The sequence below is a fragment of the Notothenia coriiceps genome, unplaced genomic scaffold (assembly GCF_000735185.1).
Source record: "Notothenia coriiceps isolate Sejong01 unplaced genomic scaffold, NC01 NC01_scaffold00031461, whole genome shotgun sequence".
Lineage (NCBI taxonomy): Eukaryota > Metazoa > Chordata > Actinopteri > Perciformes > Nototheniidae > Notothenia > Notothenia coriiceps.
Window position 1 is genome coordinate 172,043 of NW_011364162.1, and position 27,701 is coordinate 199,743.

The following is a 27,701-nucleotide window of genomic DNA, read 5'->3' on the forward strand; positions in this document are numbered from 1 at the left end:
TACTGCAGTACTACTGTACAGTATGTGACTGTTTGTTCGTTAGAGGGGAATTCCACCAAGTTCAGCTACTTTATTAATGTTTTTAATGGAAGATTTTCTGAAATGAAACGTGTCATAGGTTCTTTATTGTTACAGACATCAAATAATTCAAAGCTCTTTATAGCAAGCAATGTTTATTAAAAAACAGATCTACTACAAGAACTACACATAGAATTATATAAGGCCTATTTGATTAAACTACTATTGCTATTACTGTACAATATTGTACCAAAAAAGAGTGTACCTCTGTAATGTACAACATTGTATATACAAAGTACATCTGAACACAGGATTCTCCAGTAATACAGAGACAACTATAAATAGATTTGACATTACAGTCATTTTTTTAGTTCTGCTGTTTTCAAATGAACACAAAAATGCATATTTAACAATATTCAATTCTGACAAATCATCCCCACACAGTTAGTCCACACGCAAGCCAAGTTGTTCAAGTGCACCAAGATTGATTTAAGATCGAAGAGGGTCCCAGCTCCCCGTAACGGCACAGCCAGGACAAAACAAACCAACCAACCATGCATATCTGTATGTGTGAGAGTGTGTGTGCTGGTAGGGCAAACACACAGTCACAGTCCCTCCAGTTGTTCTGATGAGGTAAGAGCAACACAAATACACCAGGTATTACACGAACAGTAAACAGATATAAAAAATAAACCTTAACAAGTATAATTCATTACCTGGTAGAGGGGGAATGGGCGTGATAGAGGGGAATATGTGGAAGCCTCTGTAAAATGAGCTCAATACTGTTTCAAAAACAGGTCTTATGTTTAGCCATTTGTCCAAGTCAGTGTTTACAAAAGTATTCATGTATTCTTTAATTCATCATCAGATCTAATTTGGCAAAGGGTACAATTGAGCAGATAATATATTTATTTAAAAAAAAGATTTAATTCTTGGATTCTGATGTTCTTGTCCTGATTCCTCCAGGCAAGACAACATATTTTTCTCTAAACACATGTACATAGTGATTATTTTTTAAGGACTAAGGCTGCTTGTACTCCATAATATGGGAGAGGCATTTTCAAACAGATGCTGTTGGGAGGCATCCGTATTTAATGTGTGAGGCAAGGGGTGGGGGATGAGGTGCATACATACTAATACACATCCACGCATGCTCACACAGGCACACACCCAGACAGATACACAGTTCAACATTTTTTTTTTCATTACAGATTCTGAGCATTAATTAACAACTGGGAACAAAAAGTAATAACAAAACATTTTTGCTTAAGAGCCCATTGGATGAGGTGGTTGGTTGTGCTTCTATCTCAAAACACACTCAAGAGGATCCTCAGCTCCATGCTTCCAGTTATCATCAAGATTAATTAAAACATACATACACACCATTAGAATAATATAACCCTTTTTACTGTTAAGTATATAGTTAAAGGAGCAAGCTGTGTTTGTTTGAAGTCGTCCCGTGGCTGGTACTGGTATAGATATATAAGCTGCCAGCTCGCCATAGTGGCTGCCCTCTATGGCCCCAGCATGCAAGGAAAACCTGAAAGGTTTTTTTAGCTGCCACAAAACACCAACACACACACATTTGGAGGGAATGTGTGTGTATGTGTACAGTCCAACATTATCTATAAAAATGCTGTGTTTCAGTGGTCCCCTACACACATAATAGAGCTGCAGGAGAGAAGCAGCGTAATGCCTCAAACTACCAGCTTTTATCATCTGTATTGCTATATGTGTATTTAGAATTACTAGTGGCCATGTTAGGCTTTGGAGATCACTGCTCCTGTTGTGACGAGTACTGAACAGTAATACAAAATAAAAAATAAAAATCACCAACATATCAAACACTTGAGGAAGAGATCAAATAAAGCCCTGGATCACATGACTTACACTGATATTTGGCCCAGTTTTCTTTCCTTTCATCATCTCAAAAGACCACCTTCATCTCCAGTCTTCCACTCCTGAAGCAGCAGGTCAGTGTGTTTGATTTCTACACAGAGCGAGAGCTTAGCATTTCACAGTCTATTCTCCGGAATCAAACGTTCCCTTCCAGTCCGTTAGTCATGGGTCAATAAAATGAAAAGAAAAAAATGTCTACTATACAAAAATCAAACAGTGCTTTTTGTTCCTCACTTGATCTGTGTGTAAAGGCAAGTAACACTCCTGCACGCCCACTCAAACACAATTTTCAAACATCACAAACTAGTGTATGTAATCTGTAGGTGTCCGTCCTGAGTCCTGTTCCCCTAATGTTTTAAATCGAGTAATGCCTGGGATCTCTGCGATGGCAAAAGAAACAGAAGTGTCTTTTTGTTCTCTCGTATTAACACCCTCTGATAGTTGAACTGCAATAAGCAGAGCTGCCAGGAAAGGGCTGAAAAAACTCTTGACATCCAAAGGGAACAAGGCGTCTTAGAAAGTCGCCTGGACACCAGGAAGTGAATGCTACACATGAGTAGTGGGTTAGGTCTTGTGTAAATCAAATGAAGTGCTTTCTGCATCTGCTTGTAGAAGAGCTGTAAGAAATCTAAGAGTTTGTGAGAATCATTATCGTGGGTCAGATTGGGAAGTCCTAAACCGGGCAGGATTTGTCATTAGACTGGGGTGAGGGTGGAGGAGGAGGGGTGTGAGGGAGCGAGTGGCTTGTAAGTGGAGGAGGAGGAGTAGGGGGCACAGTGGAGGTCGGGGAACCCATGGCTGGACTGCCGCTCCCATTCTTTGGGAACACCACCGGCTTGGGCCTCGTTGCTGGGGGGCGCAGCTCTCTGAAGGAAGGTACAGATGAGGAGAGGGAGGAAGAGGAGAGAGAGGGGGAGGTGGTGGAGGGCAGGGGGCTCCGCGGCTGGCTCTTGGCCGGGCGGAAGGAGGAGGGCACGTCGCTGGCCGAGGAGGCGCTGCGCTGGAGCGGGTGTGAATGTGAGGAAGCCCCCTCGCTGTCCCGTAGCAGACGGGAGTGGAGAGGACTGGAGGGCTCCGAGGCTCCTCCCCCTCCTCCTCCTCCACACACACCTTTCAGCTGCTCCAGTGTGTCCAGCACCACGTCCGGGGTGTGTGTGTGTTTCGATGTGCTCTGCCTCTCCAATTTACTGAGCTCACTCAGCGCAGAGGTCATCGTAGCCTCAATGTCCTGAGAGAGAGAGAGAGAGGAAAATACTTATTATCTTGTGCATTCAAACACCCAAAGTGGCAGTTGTGGATGAAGGTGATCTGAAGCGGTACCTGTGAGCTGTGCTCCACCTGGGAGAACACCTCAGGGTCCAGCGGTCTGTGGTTGCTGAAGCTTTTGGAGCGGCCTGCTGAAGATGTCTTGCGTAGCTGTGGACTCTCCACCTAAATGTTCATAATGTCCATAATTAAATGCTGGCCAAAGTTAAAAAGTACATTCACTACAATGACATTCCCTTGAGTTCTTAAAGGGACAAAGAAATTAATTGATAAAACAAAAAACAACTTGATCAAAAATCATCTAATTTTTAATCCAGGTGTCATTTAATCAGTCCTATGCTCTCTACTAATGATCTTGCGGCACTCCAAGATTTTAAAGACATTTTGAAACTTTGATACTTTTTAATGCATGTAATATTATTTAACATTAAGCTGTCTGTGGCTCTTTTTCTGCTGTAATATAAATGTCCCCTCTATGGGACTAATAAAGGTATTCTGATTCAACAACAGATCTGTAAATATCCAATACATGCTGGAGTTTTGCTGAATCTCTTTCACTCAGGTCAAACTTTTTAATATACAAAGAAATTGAAAGGAAGTCACTCTAACAATTACATTCGAATAACACTTATGGTTTACAAGTGATTGACTCAATGGAAAATATCAAAACATTATTCAATAAACGCTTCGATGTAATGAGTCGCTTTTCACACAGGGGGGTGCTGTTGGTTTGGTCTCTGCTGTTTATGTCATGAACGTTCAAAAGGCATATTGTAATAGGAGTCATAGCATCAGCATAGGTTTGTTTAGCAGGTCCACACTCTTTTTTACTGCACAGACGTGTCAATATGGAAAGTAGGACACGCAGACAGTGGACAGAAAGGGATTATACAATAGGTTTTGAAATGGCTGTATAATGTCTTCTTCCTCGGTTCACATCTAAAAATACAATGGTCAAAAATATAGGGGGTATAAGGGTTTGATAAACCTGGCCTGACACTAGTTTTTTTTATTTTTATAAATCTTACCGCTTGAAACTTAAATAGTAATATAAACAGTTTCATGCATACAAAGGTGCACTAAATAATTAAGTTTAAGCAGAATGGTTTTTAGCAAGAAGTGAGCATATAGATAGATAAATGAGATCGAGTTATACTGCACAAGTTGATTCTTTTTAAACTGATGTTTTTGATATAGTTTTGTTGTTGTTAAAAGTCGACACCCATTTACTTTAATTCATCAAGGTTTTCACCATTTTTAGATTCTTTGTTTACAGTGAAGACATGAGAGGAAAACAAAGTTCTTTTTTTTAAGAATTCAAAGTAACACACGGGGCGAGTAATTGATATACAATTAGTCATTCTAGGATGAAGTGTTTCTTTAATGTGTTGAAGGAAAGCTGGAAAAGTACCTTGGTCTTGAGAGAGGAGTGGCGAGTGACTGAGTTGAGGATGCTGTGAGCGCTGACAGGTCGTTTGTCTCCGCTCTCTTTCACCAGAGCCCCACCGACAGGGAGGGAAGCGGTTCTCACCCCTCCTCCTCCCCCTCCCCCTCCCCCTCCGCTGGGTCCTGGACTTACTGGACTTCCTGGACTTTCGCTCTCTGAGCCGCGGAACGATCGACGGATGCTGCCGGACTCCGGACGTTTCCTCAACCTGAATGAGACAAATATTTTAGTTCTATTTTTGTATTTACGATGCTCACTGTGGAAAGTCCAAAAACTACAGCAAAAATCTTTAATCATTAGTCATCTAAGATAAGAGATAATACAGGTCTTTAATTATCCCGAAGGAAATTGTTGTGCCAGAGTTACAAAGATACAATAAACAAAGCAGCATAATAATAAAACTGAACACTAACAGTGTAGTAAAAAGAGCAATTAAATAACTAAAGTAACATAGACGGTCAAATAATTCATGTAAAAAACTTCACAGTGACGAGCAATATTGAGAGGTGCAAAAAAACGTAGTGGCAGATACGTAATTGCACATTATTATAGAATAGTTATATAGCACAGAGTGTTTTGTAAAGATCGTCATGGTATTTAGATTGCACAATGCACATAGTGTGGAAGTTCTCAGTTCCCTTTACTGAAGGGTGAGGAGTTATAGAGTTTGGTGGTTTTCGGTGGTCTACAGCTCCGGTAAATAAGAGATCTCATGGTTCTTACTTCCATATGATTTATGAACAGTCTGAGACTCACTTGTTGAGGTTGGCCAGGTAGATGTCGGCCACATGAGCTCCAGTAGGAGAGGCAGCGCTGACTCTGGTGGAAACTCTCTCCTCCAGCAGCTCCTTGCTGTCCATATCAGGCTTTGGACTTCCCCTGCCCCCGTCAGGCCTGAAACAATAGTTTATAATCACTTACTTATGACTCGTATCCAAATGAATAATGAACACTGATTCTTATAAACTCTTTTGTTACTTGTTTTAATTTAAATGAAGGAAGCGGTAACCCAAAGTGAAAAGGCATATTTGTTATCCTGTGTATTAATCAATCAATTGTTGTCTAAAAAGCTAATCTAGATTACTTTTTACTTACTCCCTCTACGTTTGGTAACCATGAACGTTGACAGAAGTGTGTATTTTGTAAATTGTGTAATTTTCCTTTTAATTTGGTATCTTTAATATTTTTAATACATGCTTCTTGGGTAATATTAAGATGTCTTTTGCTCTTTTCTTGCTGTAACAAATGCAAATGTCCCCTCTGTAGGACGAATAAAGGTATTCTGATTCTGATTCTGAATATAATAAATATTACCATCAAACACTTGTAATTACTTTTTGTTACATTCACAAAAAGCCCGTCCTTTTTAAAACCCTTTAGCCATATAAGTGAAAAAAAAATCGGAAAAAAAAGAAAGAAATCTGAAAGAAATCTGAAAGAAATCTTACGTGTCTTGCACCACGATGTACTGATGCGGCACCAGGCCCACCACGCCGTTATGTCGCCCCTCCCACCAGTCGTCAGAGGCCCGCTGGTAGAGAAGCAGAGATGCGCCCTTCTTGAACGACAGCTCCCGACTAGTCCGGCCGGAGTAGTCAAACCGAGCGATGGCTTCGAAGGCGTCCGACTCTGAAACGGCCAAGGAGCCTGAGATTCAGAGAGGGGTGGACAGACACAGGGCGTGGACAGAGAAGCAGGAGGCAGCAACGAATGAAGAGAGGAAAAGAGAGGTGGACGAGAAGGGGAGCCAGATTAGTGCATAGCAGATTAGTACAGCTGTATTTAGTGACCGCACAAATGTTAAAAGTTACAAAGCAGAATAATAAACAAGTTACTGGGAGAAAGATGTGAGCTGGTTTAAACGGTTAGAGCCATAACTGGTAAGCAAAGCAGGATGAGATTTCATAAACTGGTGCAAAAGTAACATTATGTACACAGTAAATAAACTACATGTATTGCACGTATTCCTGTGTGTGTGTGTGTGTGTTACACGCACCATCCTCGCTGTTGCGGCTGACAGAGACGGTCTCAGGCGCAGGCTCTTCCACAAGGGGGGGCTCACAGTGTGGACTATCACTGAGGAGGACACAGACAGCAGACAAGTTAGAAAATACAGAAGTCTCGGATGGACAACATCTGTTGATGACTCACAGTCTGACCTCATACTCCTCTTTATAATCACATAACATCATACGGCATGCACCACACCACTGCTTAGTGTCCAGATTATAGCCAGGTCGCAAACCTCTACACTCCCTGAAAAACATTATTTATTTAAAATGTGCCTTCTTTCTCTGTTTGGATTTTGAATAAGGTCAAAGACAGGATTTTACTGAGGTCCTGAGTCTAAGGCTAAAGGCACTCTTCATTCTCCCACAGAAAGCTGACTTAACATACAAAAATAAAGTTTTCCAATATATGTGAATATATACCGGTATATGCTTTGTAATATTTTCTGTAAATTGTAATTCTATATATAGTCACACTGCCATGGATTTAGAGTTATCAATGTGGAAAGATAAATGTGGTTGTGGATACATTTTATTGTTGTAAAGATACCTGTAAACCATGATGAGTGCAATTAGAATAACTGTACTTGCTTTATTAATTTATCTTGTTGGCTTGAATGTTGACAAATTCTGCTTTAATTAATCAATATTGAGTCTGAAATCAACAAATTAAACACCCACTATATGTCCTTTACATTTGTCAATGTGGACCTTCTCTAACTGGCCTAAATGTCCTAGAAGTACAGTATTGATCACAGGGAGTAAATGCTAGCTATGGTGCAATGAAGCCCTGCCAGTGTTACAGTGTGTTCCTGTCTCCACTCTCTACAGTACAGACTGAGAGCTGCTCCCCCAGCATGACTAACAGCCTGAGCCACCGCACTGACTGGCAGCGATCATGATAACTGGTGCAGAGGCTAGTCATTAGTGTCAAATTGACCCTCGTATGCATTGTGGTGTGTGTGTGTGTGTGTGTGTGTGTGTGTGTGTGTGTGTGTGTGTGTGTGTGTGTGTGTGGTCAGGCGCTCCTAAGCATGCTGTGTGATGGAGGGTAAGCTGATCCCCGGGGCCCCCCCTAGCCCTAAGTGGAGCAGACAAGCTGAGCCCCTCCATCACTCTACGACAGTCCCTAAATCAACCACCTGCCCCCCTCCCTTTTTTCATTTTAACCTTTTAAATGTATATTTTCGATTTGCCTCAGAACATATTTCTACATTTCTACAATACAAACTGTTTGAATTGTTTTCTACATTTGATGAATTTAGTTTTTGACTAGCTTTAATGTTGCCTCTATTCATCTACTCATCTACATGACAAAATATGTATATATGTTCATTTTAATTCATTTCTTATTTAAAAGTTATTTATAATTTTAATGATTTTATCCAAATGTTATTAATCTCTGTGAATCTGTGCTGTCCTGTTTTTCAATCTTACCCTGTTGCTGTTAAACTACTGAATTTCCAAATTCATTATTATCGATGTTTTTATGTATGCTGTATGTTAATCCCAGCTTTAGGTTATCTATTTCAGTTTTTAAACTAGACACACCTTCTTCTACCCTTTTAGTTTTTACCATAATCTGTTTTAAATTAATATACTGTTTTCCTCGCCTCATCATCTCCAACCCCCCTGTAGTTAGACAACACTCGAAGGACACTCCCTGAAGTCCTTAAAGTCTTAGCTATTCAACTTCCTGTCCTCACCAGAAGTCATCTCCAGCTCCAGGGACGATGTAGATGGCGCCCTGCACTTCCTGTGGCCCGGGGAAGATGGTGTCGTGGTGGATGATGATAGTTTTGATGAGCTCGTTGACGTGAGCTTGGCAGGAGACCTGGTCGTTGCCCTCGGGGACGGACATCAGGGTGGGGCCGAAGCAGATGGCCAGGTTGTAGGGGTCCATCATGTTTTCATCGCTGTACTGAGACAGGCTGGGAGGAAAGGGGGGAAAGAGTCATTACCTCACCTTTATTTCTTTAACATATACTATATACAAACCCCACTATGCACACAAACAACCATGACATGTCATCTATAGCCTGCATCTGCCCCCTACTTGTGCGTAAGCTGTGAACATGTTGAATTGCACAAGTTCAAACAGTAAACAGTACCTCAGCCTGCTTCAACATATCACTTCATTTTGAGGCTCTGATGATGTGTGTGTTTCAGTGTATGAGAAGAAGCAGGAGCATTGTGGGGACTGTAAATCACTTGTGGAAAAGAAGAAGCTCCCCTTCTGTCTCTGCTTGGTTTACTCAGGAGTCTCAAATTTCAAATCTCCCACATCAATTTTCTTTTTGTCTTTCACTCCCTCTGCTGCCTCCCTACCACTGAAAGGCTTCGTTGTTGTTTTTCAAAGATGGATTTGATAGTGTGGAATGTATGTCTCCGTTTGTTTGTTTGTTTGTTTGTTTGTTTGGCAAACATTCCAAACATTCTGCATCAAACAAAGTACTACTTTTGGTTTAAAATCTACTAATTACTACAATACAATTTTTATATATATAGCACCTTTCAAAAAAACAAAATGAAAGAAAATCAGGTAATTAGAACAGTCTGAAAGGAAATAAACTACCCAGAAGTCATTTGAACATATTAACTATGACACAAGCCCTTCCATAGCTCCTATTGAATCCACGAATGTCAGACCAGAATGTCTTTGTTTTAATTGGCCGATGCTTTTTCGCAAGGACAAGTTGTTTTCCGTCCTTTTAGAGAGCCTGGGTTTGTGGCTTTTGTGAGCCCATTGAGACTGCAATGTGGTATTGGGATATACAAATACACTTGAGGGAAATTCCTTCAGTAATGAATAGCAGAACAATTTTTTGCACTCAGAACATTTTATCAGGGTCTTTACTTTACCCAAAAAGGTAAAAAGGATGTTTAGATGTTTGTGCAAGAAAGCGAAATGAAGGTCTTTTGTAGTTGTTTATGAAACTAATGAATGTCTGTGTATGGTAATGTGATGAATATTCTGACATTTTTATATACAAAATGGCTATAGATCCCGTGAATATAAACAATAGCTTCTAAAGTATCCATTTAATAAGGAAGCCAAAGCTTGTTTTCTGTGCGTGCGTGTGTGTGTGTGTGTGTGTGTGTGTGTGTGTGTGTGTGTGTGTGTGTGTGTGTGTCCTGCTACTCACTGGTTGAGGAAGGCGAACAGGTATCTCATGATGATGAGGGTTTTGTTCGGCAGAGATTTCAGAACTTTCTTAACGTGGATTGCTCGCTCCTGGAGGCTCTCCATCGCTGGAAAAGAACACAACCACAACACCCAGGAGATTACTCACACAATCAAGCACATAAACACACACTCACACACACACACAGAGAAGAGGAGGAGAGACTTACAGACACAGGATATGATGTCATGGAAGACTTCCTTGGGGAAGAGGGCATGGTCCAGTCCTCTGAAGTAGAGCTTTAGGACGCCAGCGATGGAGTCCATGTCGTGGTCATTCTGGTCGCCTGCCAGCGGGTCCTCACCTATATCCGGACAAGAAGACAGAGGGAGCAGGAAGTGGGGGAGAAAAGATAATAAAAGCACTGTTTGTTGTTAAACGCTCAGGTGTCCTAATGGATGATAGTCTTACCTCTCTCAAATGCATTCTTGATGTCATTGACTTCCACCTGAGAGCCCGACACTCTGAAGATGCCCTCATGCTGCAGACCTACGTAGACATGAAAATATTTTATATTCATTTCACACACATAGGATTGCATTAAATTCAGAACATAACAAAAAAACATGACAGGGTCGGTCAAAAAGCCACAGACTTATAAAACGGACATCCCATCTAAAAAATGATATAAATAATGACAACAAGAAACACAAAATGATCCAAAAAAACAACCAATCCATTAAAAAGCAAAAAAATACAAGAAAAACAATACAGGGGGAAACCAGGGGGAAACAAACAAACAAAGAAAAAGTGTGATTACAATTGCTTTTTTTAAATTTATTAGTATATCGAGCTCTTTGGCCTTTCATATCTTTACTGTAGGATATCTGCTGAGAACTGGCCATATTTCTTTTTGTAAAAAAGGAAGGTGAAGGTAAACAACCCATCTAGTCTTATATGTATCCAGTATTATATAAATACCTTTGGTTATATTATTTGAAGATTTGCAAGTACACATTTGATCTATTGCCAGAGTTTGAAAAGGTTCCCACATTAATTTGATCCAGATCCAATCACACTTCATTTTTCAATGCGACCAATCAGTGCTCATAAAGAAGCTGATGCTAAACCTATCACTTCACTGGAGAGTTTCACTCACCATGGCGACTGATGAAGCGGATGCAGCTCTCCACCATCAGAGGAATGACTTCCCCAGACTCCTGCAACAGGAGGAGAGGAGTTACTCCCCAAAGAGGAACACAGGGGGCCGGTGTGGACATACAACAGTAGACATCTTGTCAGGAGGATTTCCGCACACACGTCTGCACATGCACATGCATCGGTGCACACGTTTATGTGTGTGATTAGGGGAAGGAGGGTTGGCACATTACCCAGCTGTTGCTAGGAGACAGAGCTTTTTCCTTTTACCTTTGTTTGTTTGGGGTTTACTGAGATCTCCGGGAGGTAAGGCTATGGAAGGTGTTTTGGCCGATTTATGTTCCTATTGTTACGGGAATCTCTGTGTGGTTTTAATATCTTTTAAAAAACAGACTTTTATGTGAAATACACAATCATTGATTTGTCTGTTAAGTAAGAGATGAGGGGCCAAAAAAACAAGCTACCCACAAGAGGGAGCCACAAACAAGAGATTCCCCAATGGAGCAGTTGCTTTTGATCGCTCGATGTGTGGTTTCAAAATGCACAACAGTTCACCAACTGCAGTGAAAAATGTATATATATTGAGTTATAATATCTGAGGTTTGGAATAATACTCAAAGTATTGTCAACATCTAGATGCCCGTTCCTGCTGAGGGCAGAGGACACTGTGAGAAACATGTGGCGTGAGTTAATAACAAAGTTACAGCGTCTCTAACTGAGAGCCTGACAGTCGCTCAAAAACAAAGACGCACAGTTATGACAGATAATTAATTACCTGCTTCCGTAGCGCCGAGTTTCTCCGTCCGCTACACAGAGGGGGAGAAAGAAGTGTCACTCTGTCATTATGTCTCCGGAAGACAGTCTATTTATACCCTGCTAACGCTGTATTTGTATACACAGACACATGTGCACATGTGTTGAAAATATCCTTAAAGAGTGACAGGGGAAATAATACCCCTGGCTGCCAAGAAATCTAGCTTAAATGCTGTTACGGTATATGCGTGTGTGTGTGTATATATATATATATATGTGTGTGTGTGTGTGTGTGCATATTTCCTGTCTTTACCACACCTACCTGGCAAGGCAACAGTCACTCTTCTGACCTAAAGAGACAGGAAGAGGGGGAGGGAGAAAGAGAGAAAAATAGTTATAGTAGAAGCAGGACACACAAGGAAACAGCTTCTGATGGACAGAAAACAAACTTCCCGACTGAGGACACACACACACACACACACACACACACACACACACACACACACACACACACACACACACACACACACACACACACAGTTTAGAAGAGGTTATCCTGTAAGGTTGTGGAAATGCCCAGAGGTCCCCCCCTTATACTTAAGACCACAGCTGCTTCCCCATATGGTCACTGTCACTGTGACCTTTACCTCACACACACATTACTTGTGATTATTAAATAAATTAAACCCTCTCTGCTTTCCTGCATGAGGCCTGACGTGTCACATTAGACCACTCATCTCTCTGATCTGCTTCCTATTCCGCCTCAGGGCACCAAGCCTTTCCCTGAATCCATCTCCTCATACTGGGGGGGCCTCCCAGGACACACACTCACACAGGACACATGGACAATGTCTTAAAAGCTATGAAGGACAGTCCCACTCACTCTCTCCCATGGTTTTGTCGATGAGGTCATGCTTGGCCTCCAGCTTGGTGATCAGGCTCCTGCCTTCCAGAAACTCCTTCAGCTTCTACAACACACACACACACACTGGGGTTTTAGGTTATGCTCATCACATATAACAGACATATCCAGGATGGACACAACTAGCACTGACCGTGAAGTAAAACTGCTCCGTCTCCTGCTGATTGGCCCGTCGCTTGGCCAGACTGGGCTTGCTGAGATATGATTCGCTGAAGGTGGATTTGACCGACTCCATGCTGTTGCTGTGGTGGAAGCACTCGGAGACATCGTAGTCCTCCACTGTCACCATGTCTTGGATGGTGGACAGAGTAGCCTCCATGGTTTTCTTCACCTAATGTTTGGTAAGGAAGAGAAGAAGAGATAGAAAGTGAAGGCTGTGATTAACACACACGACAGCTGCTAAGGGGGGAAAGATGAAATATTAATATTAAGCAGGAAGATGTCTGACCTCTTCATTCTCAATCTTGAGTGTGGAGAGGCGGGACTGCAGCTGCTGACACCTCTGGAGCAGCTCGCTTTCCAGAGGCTGCTGGGCACACACCACTCCCCTCTACACACACAAACATAAAGAACACAGATTAAAGAAAGATGGCAAACAACTTGAGATGACAGCATAACAAAAACAATATTTTCACTGTGCAGCCCCAAATCTAAAATACATGTTATAGATTATAAAAGCACATTTCTGTCAGCTTGGTGATGCGATTGGCGGATGCAGAGAGTTCTTTCATGAGACTGCACTGATTATTTTTCGCACCTAGGTCATGATTTCTGTAGAGGGACATTGCTGTTGAGTTTTTCGAATTTATTTTAATTTACTTAACATTAATAGTATTTGTCCCATTATAAAAATATAAAGGCAGACATCTCAATGGCTGATATCTTGCAACTCGCAACAACATTTTTTGTATTGATACATAGCAATACAGATGAAAGGAAAAACATGTATTTTTGATTTTGGGGTGAATTGTCTCTTAGGTCTTCAATCAGAAGTATTTATCCCTAAAGAGAAGACCCTCCTAATAGTGATTCAATGACTACAGCTTTACCGTGTCTCCCATGTGGGACTGGAAGTCGAAGCGAGCGGGGGGGCAGAAGACGTTGTTGTAGGTCTCCATCAGTTTCTGTTTGTCCCCGTTGGCCTCCAGACTCTCTGCAGCCCCCTCCAGTGTCTCCATGCCGGAGTGTTTGGACGTCTCTACGTTCTGTTCTGCAGACAGGTACGTCCTCATGGCTCGGTGCAGGCTGGCATGGTAGCCCAGGTCACAGCACTGTCACACACACACACACACACACACACACACACACACACACACACACAGTACTTTTGACAGTATTGTTGATATATGTGAGCAGAAGCTATGAAGCCCCTGACAGCGTGTGAAGACCAAAACAACGAACAGTCATGATGTTAGTTAGGGCTAGTTTATAAAAGAAACATTGATAATATCTAACAGATAAAATACATAAACATTCAAGGCTAATCAATTGTCATTCTTCAAAATTCTTGATTTTCTAATTAACTGAGATAGAAACTTCACTGATTTAATTGTATAAACTTGGCAAAGCCCTTACCTCTGCAGAGGTGGGGCACTTATTTATTTTAAACAATCTCAATTAGTCTGTTTTGTAGCTTTTTGGCACCTGATTTACATTTTAAGAACAAAATAAATCCCCAATTTGAATGCTAACATTACGTAAACCTTATCGTTAATTTGCCCAAAACACAGACCACAGCTGAGACTAACAGGAATGGTGTTAGCTCATAAACCAAATGACCGCACCAACTGAAAACGTAAAAAATTCAAAATAGATATTTTACGTCAATGTGTAGACGCGTGCTTCCTTCTGTGTGCTATTGTTTGGTAGAACTAGTGGTGCAGCTAAAGATAAAGTCAGGGAATCCACGTAATTTGGCTTCATCCTCTCATAAACATTCATCAAGTCGTTTTTTATGAGATATTTAAATCCTGACTAAAGTGGTGGACAAAACAAACAACAGCTCTCTGCTGGCCAAGTCGCTGGTGTAGCCAGAAATCCTAAATCTTTATAAGATGTAGCCAAATTGTCTGCTTTTTCTCCACATCGTGTCTAAAGTTTGTGTAGTCTTTGAGTTTATTGCTGTAAGCTTATGTTATACCTTTAAAACAACTTTAAACATCCCTGTAAGTAAAAGACTGCTAACCCTAACACTACAACTGCAACACTCTCCCCATTGAGTTGCAAGATACTACAAAACATGAATACAAATCTACATATTATGATTGCAAAGTCAGTGATTTTTCTTACCGTGTAAAGCTCATTAAGAACTTTCATCAGGTCCTCTTGCAGCTGTACGCCGACCTCTTTGCTCTGAAAGGACAGAGAGAAAAAGACAGAATAAAATATCTGCTTCTACCCGGCCATCTCTCTGCCAACTAATGACATCCCTCCCGCTCAGTCATGTGGTCGAACAACTGCCGCATCATCAATCAAGACTAGATTTTCTGGCTAAATGAGAGTGGAGGAGTCTCTAGTCCAGATAGATGAGCAAGGCCGTAATGGACTTGATGGATGTGGACTCTAAGGAGGAAGATACTGATCTTTACACATTGGCAGGGAGGAGAAAAGGTCCCAGACAGAGAAGGCAAAAAGAGGACGGAGCCAAAGACAGAGGGCAAGATGACGAAGTTGCAAAAGATTTTAAAAAACCAGACAAAACAAGGAGGACAGGGAGTAATTCAGGCACTACCATTCTCCAGACATAACTGCCGGGAGCCACTAGTGACTGATGACTTCCCAGCGGCCCACGGATCAGAAGACTACATACACTTACACAAGCGTACATATTCACACTTGGTTTTACAATGACGCAAACACTAGTAAAAATAGAAACTTATCTGCACACACAAATACTGAAACAGAATTGACTTAAAATGACTGCACAGACGTTATAACTGTTTATGAAATCATATTTAAATATTGATTATTCCGACATTTTAACAGGCTAAGTTAAGTCATGAGTAGTACGCAAGCAAATGAAAAGAAACCAGAATACGTTTTCCCTTAGAAAGCTTAATTTTTGTACAATATATTTCCTTTATATGGCTGATACTAGGCCGGGATCAGCAAAGAGAGAAAAAAGGCTAAAAGAATTACAGTGATAGAGCATGGGAGAAAAAATAAGAGCCATCCTTTGTCGTTTAATAGATTATGAGAATGGCAGTAACCAAAACCAATTCTGTGTGTTTTTATTCATGCAACACATTATAAGATGTAGTTTCACATCTTTGTTTTACAATTGTCAAGTTACAGTTATTAATCTTACAAAGTTCAATTTTCAAGATATGATTAAACAAAAACATATCTTAACAAACATAACAAAAACACAAAAGGAGAGTTGTTTGTAGTTGCTTTAACTTGAAAGCAGACAGGTAAGAGAGCAGGGGGTAAAAAAGGGGAAGATAGTGAAGAATATGCACCAAAAAAAGGTTTAGAGGAATGCTGAATGAAAGCAAGAAGAGATTTCTCTAGTGTATGTTGAGCATCTGTCTTCTCTTGGAAGAGGGCACTGGAGGGCGGTGTAATGGGAGTTCAGAGGTGAGCCGGTAAAGAAGAAGGGAAGGGTTGAAAGGTGAAAAGAGTCTCATGAAATATGGTTGGCAAAATGTAGGAAAGTGGAGGGAGAAGAACATGTATGTGAAAAAGAAAAAAACGGAAATGAAGAAGCGTTCTAATAATAATTGTTTAAAGAACATTGTTTGAAGGCCATCTTCCAAACTGCTCTATTAAATACGTGATGTCAATTAAAGAAGGTTAGAAAAATGCACGAGATTTTATTTCAAAGTAGTGCATCCGTTGATTGGATATTGAATACTGTAATAAGTATATGCAAGTGCATTTATATATAGAGGCAGGATTATGGATACAAATAAAACGTAATTTATATTATATTATTATATACATTTGTGAGGATTACAGAATGCAGGAACAGCAGGATGTGAGGAACAGAAGGGTAAAGCAGCAGGGATGAGATGTTAGGGTTGGTCAGCAGAGGAAAGAGGTAACAGGATAACGGAGGTTGTCCCGCCCACTTCTTTAAAGAGTTCTGTGGGAGGATCATAGCTGACAAACAGCCAGACTACAGACTGTCAAAAAGCAATGAGCCCTCCTATCTATCAACCGTGGATCTTGACCTTCCAAATTCTCGTCTTGCCTGTGGTTGTCTGGCTGTCTCGGCATGAATGGCGACAGAAGCTAGCAGCTAGCACGCTCCGTTAGCCGCTGATGTCTGTGTTCCTGTGTACTCGTTAATACAGTTTGACTCATTAATGCTTCCTCGCCTTCAGTGACGAGATCTCTTAAACACTCCCGCTGCGTTAAAAGGATCATTCTGCACTTCTTTCCACACAGGCAGAGATGAACGTGATGACTTCTCTACCGCGGGTGGAGGGGTTCGCCTCCGTGAGTTGTGTGTGCTGTGCGTGTCATGGCCTCTGGCACTACTGGTATTCATGCCACTGACTGGAAATGTTATAAATGAACTAATTATCCACTTAATTAGCCATCAGAGCATTCTCTGTGTGTATGTGTGCAGCCTGTTTATGACCCAGACATGATGAAGGCAACCTCCGTGCCAAAGAACAAGCACAATGAAATACAAATAGAAATCAATGCCTGTGACTCGACCAAGAAAAAATGATTCTGGTGATTTAGATGAGGCTGGAGGTTTGTGTGTGCATTTTCTCATGGCCTGCGCTCACACTGTAACTGTAGTTCAAAGACAACCGGGTTGAACATCAGCACATTCCAGGCAGACTGCTTCATTTTGCCTCTCACACAAACACATACTTATCTATCCAAATCTTGCTGAACTTGAGGCCTGCAACTGATTACAGTCTTTTCTTACACCCCATCCACAGTCCTCCTTACCTTAAAATGAACCCTTAATATTACTTATAATACCTAAATGAGTACTTTTGACATTTTTCAAATAGTCATAAATCTTATTTAAGAAACATACATTTTCCCTTTTACAAATTAAGATGTTTAAGCAAGGGGGCATCATAACACACACTTAATTTAAACTCAACAAAAAGACAATTTTAATGCAATTTGTTTAATTTGTATGTGCGTCAAAACGTTCCAGCTCTACACATGTTTCCCTACTGTCTCGAAGGAAATAAATACATTTTTGCCTGAAATGCTTATCCTTACATTTCAGCTCTAAGCACTGATCCTTTGAAAAGAGAATGAACCAAAATACCTTGACCTTATAAAGATGTCGCACAGAACCAACAAGGATGCATACAAATCAAAACCAGAAAATTAAGTATTTTCACTAAACGGACTTCATATTTGAAATAAGACTCGCTCTGAGACCCTGCTGTTAAAACTACAGTAGATAAGGGGTATAAAGCACATACTGTACATACACGCTTGATTTCTGCAGTGTGGGGCATTAACCCGTGAATCTGGTCTAATGTGTTCAGCCTAGAGGTGAACAACTGTCTCCCTGGGGAAGACTCAGCCTTAGTATTTGCTCTACAAGGTCACAGTGAGCTCCGATCTCCAGAGATATCTCTCTCCCCTCTTTCTGTTCTCCATCTTCCCCTCTCATGTTGACCCCCCCCCCATGGTCCATTTCCCTCAGGTCTCTCTTAGTTCTGTTCTTCCTCTTCACCTCCTTTTTTCTCACCATCACCTTGCCTCATCTCCTTTCTCACAGACTATCCAGGCAAAGATCAGAGGAGACAAGAATGAGGCTACTGTATGAAACACAGACAACATAAACTCTCCTGGCCTGAGGTTCAGCTGAGTTTCTGTCAGTCAATAAATCAGACGAGACAAAACAGATGCTGGAGATGTAGAAGGACAGGGTAAAAAACATGACATGGATTCAGCACATTGGGCTTGAGTCCAACTGTGTGTGTGTGTGTGTGTGTGTGTGTGTGTGTGTGTGTGTGTGTGTGTGCGTGTGTGTGTGTGTGTGTTTGAGTGTTTGTTACCTTCTTAAAGAGGCGTCCTGAGTCCTCGCTGATCTGAGCGAAGCGGGGGATGATGTTGTTGAGGTAGAGGTCGGACAGAGTGGCGTGGTCGCGGCTCTCCCTCTTCACCTGAAGCAGCAGCAGGTTCCAGCAGTTCACAGGGGATAAGATGCTGTGCTCCTTCCTACACACACACACACACAGAGAAACAGGAAGTCTTAAAATGTATTCAAAGCACTCCGAGCATCTTTTTTAGATAAATGACTAACATTAAGATCTTATAATTTCCCCCCTTTCATCATGCTGATAGATGTGCACACAGGCCGGCGGTATGTAATATGTAGAGACACAAATACGCACACACACACACGCACGCGCACGCACACACACACACACACACACACACACACACACACACACACACACACACACACACACACACACACACACACACACACACACACACACCAAAGAGAGGATTCAGTCAGGGTACAAAGCTCAGCAGGAGGAGGTTAGACTCCCCCACAAGCACAGCTGTCACAGAAAGGAAAAAGAGAAGATGAAAAGGAAGCAAAATGAAAGAGACAGATTTAAAGACGAATTATTCCACTAACTGTCTTATAGCTAAACAGTGTTGCATTGTCTTGGCTTCAAGTGGCCATAAAGCCATTGAACAAATGCAACCCTGTCAACAGCCAGCTTGTACAATAACACAACCTCTTTGTGTGTGTGTGTGTGTGTGTGTGTGTGTGTGTGTGTGTGTGTGTGTGTGTGTGTGTGTGTGTGTGTGTGTGTGTGTGCTATGGATGATCCATGGATGATCTAGTGGTTAAAATGGATTATGAGTGAGTGTAAGTGGATGAAAGAAGGTCTTTGTGCCGTTAAGAGCAGCTTTAACGGGATAGACAGCAAAAAGCTGCGAGGCATTTAGATCACACACACACACACACACACACACACACACACACACACACACACACACACACACACACACACACACACACACACACACACACACACACACACACACACACACACACGGGGTCAGGAAAAGTAGAGCAAGTGACCCAAGCATCCACAAGGTCAGACAGACAGAGAAAGTCTTTGACCGAGGGGTATAGAGTGGGGGTTTTGTCTGTGTGTATGTGTGTGTGGGAAAGCAGGGCCTGATGATGACAGTGATGTGATTCGCTGGTACTGGCTGTCGCTGGTCATATGGTCAAATGACTGCGTGTCATAATACAAATGAGTTCAAGAATAATAGGGGGAAAAAGGCACCTACACAATACAAAGCCCAAATAGTGAACTCTCCTTGAATCGTATGCACATTTTGAACAACAGTCATGGGGACACACGCGTGTTTGCCTCAATTTCTGCATCAACTTCTCTCTGCTGTCTGCCTCCTTTCCTGTCTGTCAGTCCTCACCAGTTGCACAACCTTTTTTCCACCCAAATAGCAGGGCCGCAGTTCCTCTATTTACTCAAGAACCTCCATGTGACATGTCACCCTCGGCCCACCAGTGATTGCCATGGTGATGGCACTGCAGCAACAAGGTAAAATATCACCCACTGTAACTCACTGTGACCCCCCGCTGCCAGAAGGTAAACACTTAAATGTCACTGGCCCTCTGAAGGTCACATGATCACATTTTGGGAACAGAGTCCATCCTCAGGTCAGGTGCTGCCGGGGACTCACAGTGAAGGGAAATGCTAAATGTTCTTCTTCGTTCAAGATCAAAAGGCTTAGCATTGCACAGGGCATCACTGCTGGAGGGCTTTTTCTTCAACTGGCGCAAATCTAACAGTTAAGTAAAAATGTGGTATTACTGCTCTTTCGAGGCAGTACCTGTATATACACTTGGTAGTTGAACAAGACTTGAAATGTTTGTCTTTTTAAGCACTGTTTATTGGAGATGTTTTTCTGTGACTGTTGTGAAATAAAAGACTTGAAAATCTGAAATAAACGTTTTCTTTTGCAAGAGCTGGAAAAATATAAAAGTTGTTAAAAGGGATCAAAATGGAATTCAAATATCATAAGTATACTGATATCATGATTTGAGGCCGTTTTAGTTATTCTATTATATCCATTTACTTTTATTTTTACTATGCATACTCAGTTCAGTCATTATATCCACAATATTAATTACATCTTTTTTTAATCTTATTGTGAAAAATATCATTAGCCAACCCTGAAATAGGTGTGGATATTTGGTGGAAAATATTATGATATTTGGTTTCCTCCATATTGCAGAGCCATAGTTTTTAATACTAGCATCAGCTCTTTCTGGGGCATTCAAAATCATATCTTCTTCCTCTTTGCAGGAGTGAAAGCTGTGCTACATTAGTACTGAGCATATTTACAAAACAGATGCATAACAGGACTTTACAGTCCACGTGTGGCCATACAACCATTTGATCTTAAGAATCAAAAAGCAAAACTCACATTGAAGTAATATGTCGCTGTAGCCGGGGGTTCTGAAAGGGGCTGCAGCGTATTAACGGTGAAGCTGGCCTAATATTTAGCATAAGGACAGGCTTTGAATCAGTGTGCGACTTGTGAGGGCTGCTCCATGTGACCAATCAGCCTGTCAGCCTCAGGGCACACACACACAGACACACACACATAAACAGACACACACAAAAACACACAATACGGTTAAACCGTGTAACCCCCCACCAATGCTCTACGCAGTTGGCCAAATAGCCGGAATACCAGGGGTCTCCACGGGATCAACACACACACTAGGGCTGAACGATATGGACAAAATGTCATATCTCGATATTCATGCCAGATATCTCGATATCGATACGATACGATATGACCACGGGTTCGGTGAAAACCAAGCATTTTTCAGAAAAATAAAAACATCATAAAACAAAAGAGTCATACACTCATCATGCAGCACACGGTGGTGTTGTTTCAAGTGGTGAAACATGTTTGTTGTGTTCCCTTTCTTCGTCGCAATTTTCGCCAAGCAAGACCTGCACAACACCTCGCTCTGGTCGACATCCTCCTTTCTAAACCCAAAATACCTCCAAATAATAGAGGAGGATTTATTTTTTGGCACTAAATTAGGTTGTGCACTGCCACCGGCCGCATTATCTTCTGCACTCATGTCTCGTTTCTTCAGTTCTGATTTCCCCGCTGTGAGTATCCTCGTGTGTGTGTGGCTGTGTCCGTCTCCGTCACTCCCAAGTCCCACCCTCCTATGTTTGTCATTGGTTGGGTTCAGCTGTCAATCCACAGCAAGCATGAACTAAGCTTTGTGGTTGGCTGGCCGTAGTGGTGCGTTCAATGGCAATCGGCCAAATGTTTATGGAGACTTCCACAGCTGTACAAGCAGGGCGAGTGCGGGGGAAATACGGATGAGAACTAGCTTTGTAGCTATAATCCGGCATATTTACATTTGTTTTTATACTGATGTTCATTAATGTGCATTGTCCCTATTCAAATAAATATAAAAAAATATATATATATATCGTTTATACCATTGCTTTTTTTATATTGATTTCTTGAATGTTCATATCGAGATATCGATACGATAACGATATATCGTTCAGGCCTCAACACACACACACACACACACACACACACACACACACACACACACACACACACACACACACACACACACACACACACACACACACACACACACACACACACACACACATACACATACACAACCCTCACACCCCACATTGCTTGGAGCAGCATCAACGCCTTGCTGTATGGAGAAACAGCTCAAGCACACACAAACCTACATTGAGACACACAAACCTACACACACACACATAACCGGAAAATAGCTGGAATTCCAGCGTGGCACTCAGACTGAGCAGCAGCAGATGCAGGGAGACTTTTAAATACACAGATGTTGGATGTAGGGAAATGCAAAAAGACAGTGGGACGGAGCAAGGAGAGAAATGAAAAGTTAACACTGAACACGTGTCAGTCAATTAATTGATTTTTTTATTTCCTTATGACATATTTCCAGGTTGAGACATAAAGCAGTGACACTGGCTGACCTGATCAACAACACATTTTATTCTCTGTCCTTTGCCATCCCTTCTATTTTACTCCATTTCCCTCCCCCAATAAGCAACAGAGGGACACACACACACTCTGCAACTGTCTCAGTATTGAACTGAGCTGGAGTTCAGTTCTTTAGTGAACTCCAGCGAGACAGAAAACAGAGGTGTGTTGTTAATGCGTGTGTGTGTGTGTGTGTGTGTGTGTGTGTGTGTGTGTTGGGGGGGTATCTCAGTTGGAATTGGGTTTCGTTTAGAGGCCCTATCGATCCCTTTCAGTCTGTGCCTGCGTGAGAGAGCATGCATGTGGGTTTGCCCCCAGCAGAGATATTAATGTTTCTGGAAAAGTCCACGATGCATAAGAAATGAGAACGACATAAGAGCGGGGGAAAAAGGGGAAGGTGGCTGTAGAGGAGGTCAGGGTGAACAGGAAGCCAGAGAGAGAGAGAAGATGAGCAGTGAACGCTCTGCTAGTGCTTCCTCTACCGCAAAGAGCAACTAAAAACACCTATAACACAGTGAGAAGTGAAATCAAATGCTAAATGAAGAAAGAAAACTTTTTAATAAATGTGGAAACATATCGAGTAATTTATTTTAATGAAAAAGCAATGAAACAAATGCTGTGCCTTCGCAATGTTGCTGCTGCACAATTACTGATTTTCTATTTGTGTTCATTGGTGGATTAATTAACATCAAGGCTTGTTAGCAACAAACAACCAAAATGAAACGTTTTTAATTGCTGTGTACATTAGACAAATAGTAATACATTTGTATGATAATTGTTGTTTTATGCCGGATAAAATGCTTGGACTTGTCTTTTTATACAATACAATTTTATAAAACACACAATAATGTCTGCAGGGACAGAAGCAGAAAACAACCTACTGTTGGACACTAACACTATAAGAGCTTTCTACGGCTATGTGTGTCCTCGTTTATAGGAAAGGGTGTGGATGGAATCTACTGAAAGGGCAACAACCACAAATGTGAAGAGTAAGCTATTACTATAAATGCACAGCTGTTGTACGAATCACAACACATGTGGTGCAGCTAGCAGTGATACACAGTATACGCTTCAATGTAGTATTAATGATACTGCAGTCTGTTTACACTGCTGTAGCGATTACACATCTATTTTCTTACTTGCACCTCCTCAACATTTCAAGTATTAGCTATTTCTACATCACATGCTAAAAGACGGAAGAGAGAGGAGAATGCAAAGAAGCTAAATGTAAAGTATCCTCTGCCTCCATGGTTTATCTCCAATTGGTGTGTGTGGTTTATGATTAGCTAGCAGGTCAGTGAGTCCTGCCCCACGGCGAAACAGACCGCTCCCTCCCACCAAAAGCCGGCAGATAAATTATACAAGAACACACCATGCTGCTAAAGCTGATGAGCTGTAGAATGTGTTTTCAGGGAGTTAGAAAGAGAGAGAAACGGAAAGGAGAGAGAGAGAGAGAGAGAGAGAGAGAGAGAGAGAGAGAGAGAGATCGACCTTCTTAGGTGTGGAGAGAATCCCAGAGTGATGCAATTAGGTATTTTCCAATATGGCCTCCGTTCTCCATCCGTTTCATTTTGTTACCCATCTCTACTTCTCTTTTCTCAGGAAGGAAGTCACTAACCTTAAAGGCGCTTGAACTAAATAACTGAATAAGTTGTTTGTCTTTTCTTTAAATCTTTTCATCTTACTTGGAATCCTAGAATGGGGTGCGAGCGGTCAAAGGTTCTTGAAATTAAGAGTAAAATCATTCGCAACCACAACATGCTCCCCAGTGGGACGGGTCTACAGTATGTGTGTGTGTGAGTTTCCCTTACTTGAGTAGATGGTCCTTGGTGCTGCGGGTCTTGGTGAGGAACCGCTCGGCCAGCTTCTCCAGGTTGCGGCTGTAGTCCACCTCGATCTCAGCCTTCTTCCTGAAGAAGTCCTGCAGGTCCTGCAGCAGCTGCACCCTCAGCTCACACTGCTGGTCCAGACACTTGAGCTGCTCCACCAGCTGGGCGCGGATCTCTGTTGGGGTGATAAAGAGACAGAGATGAGTTAAACGCCTTGGTTAACCTTATTATTCCAACCCCAATCAACACATTCAGGCACTAAGGACGGCATACACAGATATTTGTTTTTTCAAAGGGCTCTTTTCTCAAAAAAATGAAAACTACATGCAATTATCCATACAGCTGGGGATCAAGCTGCTTACATTACTGTTGACAACATAGTGCTATCATTAAGATACATGCCATAACAATGTGTAAGATATCATTTAAAGTCTTAACAGCTGATGTGGATGAAGCCCAGCTCCACTGTAACACCTGGCAGAGCTCTGTCACATCAGCCTGCAGTCTTGGTGGAAATCCAATCCCCTCCTTAAAGGATAGACTGCTGTGCATGTGTGTACATCATCATTTATAAACTTGTGTGTGTGCTTGTGGTCAGCTATCCTCTTCCACACAGAGATCTCCAGAGGCATATATCCCAGCTTATCGCTTTTTATTTTCCCCCCTCCACCATGCTGGTCTTTCAGTCTGGCCTCAAATTAATAGAGTGCACTCAGTGCTGATACATTTGGTAAGTTTATTCAATCACTGGCTGCAAAAAACTCCTCTGGTGAGTCCTGCCCGCTGCAGTTATAGACTAGGACACCAAGCGTCCGCAGCAACATGTGCATACAAACACACACAGTCACATCGTGATGGTGATAAGCTGGATCAGTGCTGACAGCTGACAGATTAATGCTATGCTCTCATAGCTGCCTGCCATTGCTGAGTAGGCTGCACAGGCATCCTTTTAAGAGTTGAAAACACACACACATTAAAATCGCCAGCCTGTGCAACTGTATTATGGCTGATCTGTCAAAGCTGTCCTACCTTTACAACGCTGGCTGTAGAGAAAGCGGAGAGTTTTGGCTTCCATCCTGTCTTCGCTGTAGTATACACACTAATTCAAACACACACACCCATAGACAGGCAGACAGTCATCCGTCCATCCGCCCGGCTGACAGTGACTGTTGATGCTGCCTTTGTGTTTAACAGCTGAGAGAGCAGTTTCTCATTACCACAAAGAGAAGTGGGATATCTAAATGTGTCTGTGACCACCCCGCTCCTCCCCCTGTCTCCCCACTTCTCCCTCCCTCTCTCTCATAAACACAGACCTAAACATTGTGCCACTAGCCAGCGGCTGTGTCCACTCACTCATTCTTTTCTGATTAAAAGGCCACAACAGAGGAGTTTTGTGGCCTTATGGCACTACGAAAACACTCGTAGACGTAACAAATAAATACCCAGTCTGTGCTAATGACCTGGTGTGGATATTTGCTTTAACAACACGTGTTACTGTCTCGTGGTTTGTGTGTGTTTGTATGTAATTGCCTCATTGCAAAGCGCTGTCAATAATGGGAATTGAGTCAGTGTTCCGCCTCTCAAGGCTGCGACATAAAAACCTTCAGAATGGGGCCTTGTAATTAACCCAGCACAAAAAAACACACCACGAGAACAAATGTATAAAATTAAAACAAGACGTGCTCCAATCCATGAGGAGAAAGAAACCATGAGTTTATCAATGGGGGTTCAGCTTGAGGGGTTACAGGAGAAATGGAGAAGAAATATGACTTAAGCGACCCTGATGTTTAATGGTAAAATGATGAAAACAGGGAGGCCACGCACTGTGCCCTGAAGCCCCTCTAAGGCCCCGAAGATTCACGTTAGCATGGAGAGTGGTTCTGGCCGCGCGCTCCATTTATAAAATATATGGCTCACCCCAAAGCTGGCCCTGAGCTCTCCACACCATAACTTGTTGATACTGGCTGTTCAACTGAATTTCCCTGAGGGATCTTAAAAAGGAATCGTTATCCTTCTAGACGCTGTTATCGTCAAACAAGACAGGAGTGTTTGCTGTACCAAGCTCCCCGTCTCTCAGCTAAGAGGGGAGAGATGCCGTCAGAATAAGATCGATGCGGGTCTTTTGGCCTCATCCCTCCTTTAAGGGTCTTCATCCCCTGATCCAGTAAGAAGTGGGATGTGAACTGGAATGAGAAGCCTCCCCCCCCTCTAGACAGCCCAGTCACATTTTCCAGGCAGATGAGAGCAGGTCTTGTAACCATCTCTGGGATTCTACTTTACTGATGCTTTCCTTTCTATTTTTTTCATTCCTTCCTCCTCCTACTCTTCCTCTTCCTCCTCCTCCACTGTCTGTAGCGCTGAGGGCTGTCTGGCTCTGTCTGAGCATTGTCCGTTAACTTTGTTCACCAGTCCCCCCAACATCACAGTCAAAACTCTGCAAAAAGGAGACAGGGCTGAACCATTGAAGCACCTCTTCCTCTCTGTAGGACTTTCATTTCCTTGTACAATCTGTGTTAATGCTCTAAAATCACAGTACACCAACATTCCCATGGTTACTCCATTCTGGGTGGCAAACCATACTAGTCAACATCTGCAGTGTAAAGAAAGTGATCAAGCTGGGAAAGCTTTAAAATAAGACCTGGATCCGCCACCCATTGCATATTTGCTTAGTGTAATGTTACTTCTTCGCTGTATTGACATATATATAAAACAATGTATGGCCATATTCAACAACTCGTATCGTATGTTATATGGATCTCTATTGATTCTCATGGCCTTTTTTCAAGGTCTTTCATTTTTTCCACCTGTTGGTAGGTTTTGGCCCTCAGTGTAGGTGCGGGGGCGGCATCATGTCATTTAGTGTGTGAATGTACACCCTCCATATGTCTGACTCTATCTATGAGCTAACATGTGAGAATGAAATGGCAGAAATCTCTCTCAAACAATTCCTCCAAAATCTGCCTCTCTTCATCATCCATTATTGATCCGTTTGTTTTCTCTGACCCAGAAAAAGGCAGATGAAAAGGGATAGAGATGATGGATGGAGACAGTGTAACCACACTACGATGACATTACCCTCGCTCTCAACGCCTGCTGTTAATTCTGTTGTGTGCAGACATGTTGCTGCATACAAATGTGTGGATAGATCCCCAGAAGTGAACACAACTATAAATGGAAATAAAGATCCTGCCAAAAGGCAAAGCAACCATTTATATTTTGGCAAGCACAATATGAAGTCATGTCTTCCCTGCAACCTTATTTTTTATAGCTCAA

At 42.0% G+C, this 27,701-nt stretch overlaps 1 protein-coding gene across 1 annotated transcript in view; it reads right to left on the minus strand.

The window, feature by feature from the left end:
* Positions 1 to 105: 105 nt before the first annotated feature.
* The window catches only part of srgap2 (SLIT-ROBO Rho GTPase activating protein 2), a 55,220-nt gene continuing 27,624 nt past the window's right edge, over positions 106 to 27,701 (minus strand). Inside the window, exons 2-21 of the mRNA XM_010787891.1 lie at positions 24,411 to 24,603; positions 18,585 to 18,747; positions 14,866 to 14,949; positions 13,647 to 13,868; positions 13,046 to 13,147; positions 12,731 to 12,928; positions 12,559 to 12,643; positions 11,998 to 12,025; positions 11,698 to 11,728; positions 10,924 to 10,984; positions 10,236 to 10,313; positions 9,994 to 10,128; positions 9,786 to 9,891; positions 8,346 to 8,570; positions 6,627 to 6,706; positions 6,079 to 6,277; positions 5,387 to 5,524; positions 4,595 to 4,838; positions 3,238 to 3,348; positions 106 to 3,145 (exon numbers count right to left, since the gene is read on the minus strand). Coding sequence (XP_010786193.1) covers positions 2,591 to 3,145; positions 3,238 to 3,348; positions 4,595 to 4,838; positions 5,387 to 5,524; positions 6,079 to 6,277; positions 6,627 to 6,706; positions 8,346 to 8,570; positions 9,786 to 9,891; positions 9,994 to 10,128; positions 10,236 to 10,313; positions 10,924 to 10,984; positions 11,698 to 11,728; positions 11,998 to 12,025; positions 12,559 to 12,643; positions 12,731 to 12,928; positions 13,046 to 13,147; positions 13,647 to 13,868; positions 14,866 to 14,949; positions 18,585 to 18,747; positions 24,411 to 24,603 — 3,038 coding nt within the window. The 3' untranslated portion in view covers positions 106 to 2,590. The remainder of the gene's footprint in view (positions 3,146 to 3,237; positions 3,349 to 4,594; positions 4,839 to 5,386; positions 5,525 to 6,078; positions 6,278 to 6,626; positions 6,707 to 8,345; positions 8,571 to 9,785; positions 9,892 to 9,993; positions 10,129 to 10,235; positions 10,314 to 10,923; positions 10,985 to 11,697; positions 11,729 to 11,997; positions 12,026 to 12,558; positions 12,644 to 12,730; positions 12,929 to 13,045; positions 13,148 to 13,646; positions 13,869 to 14,865; positions 14,950 to 18,584; positions 18,748 to 24,410; positions 24,604 to 27,701) is intronic.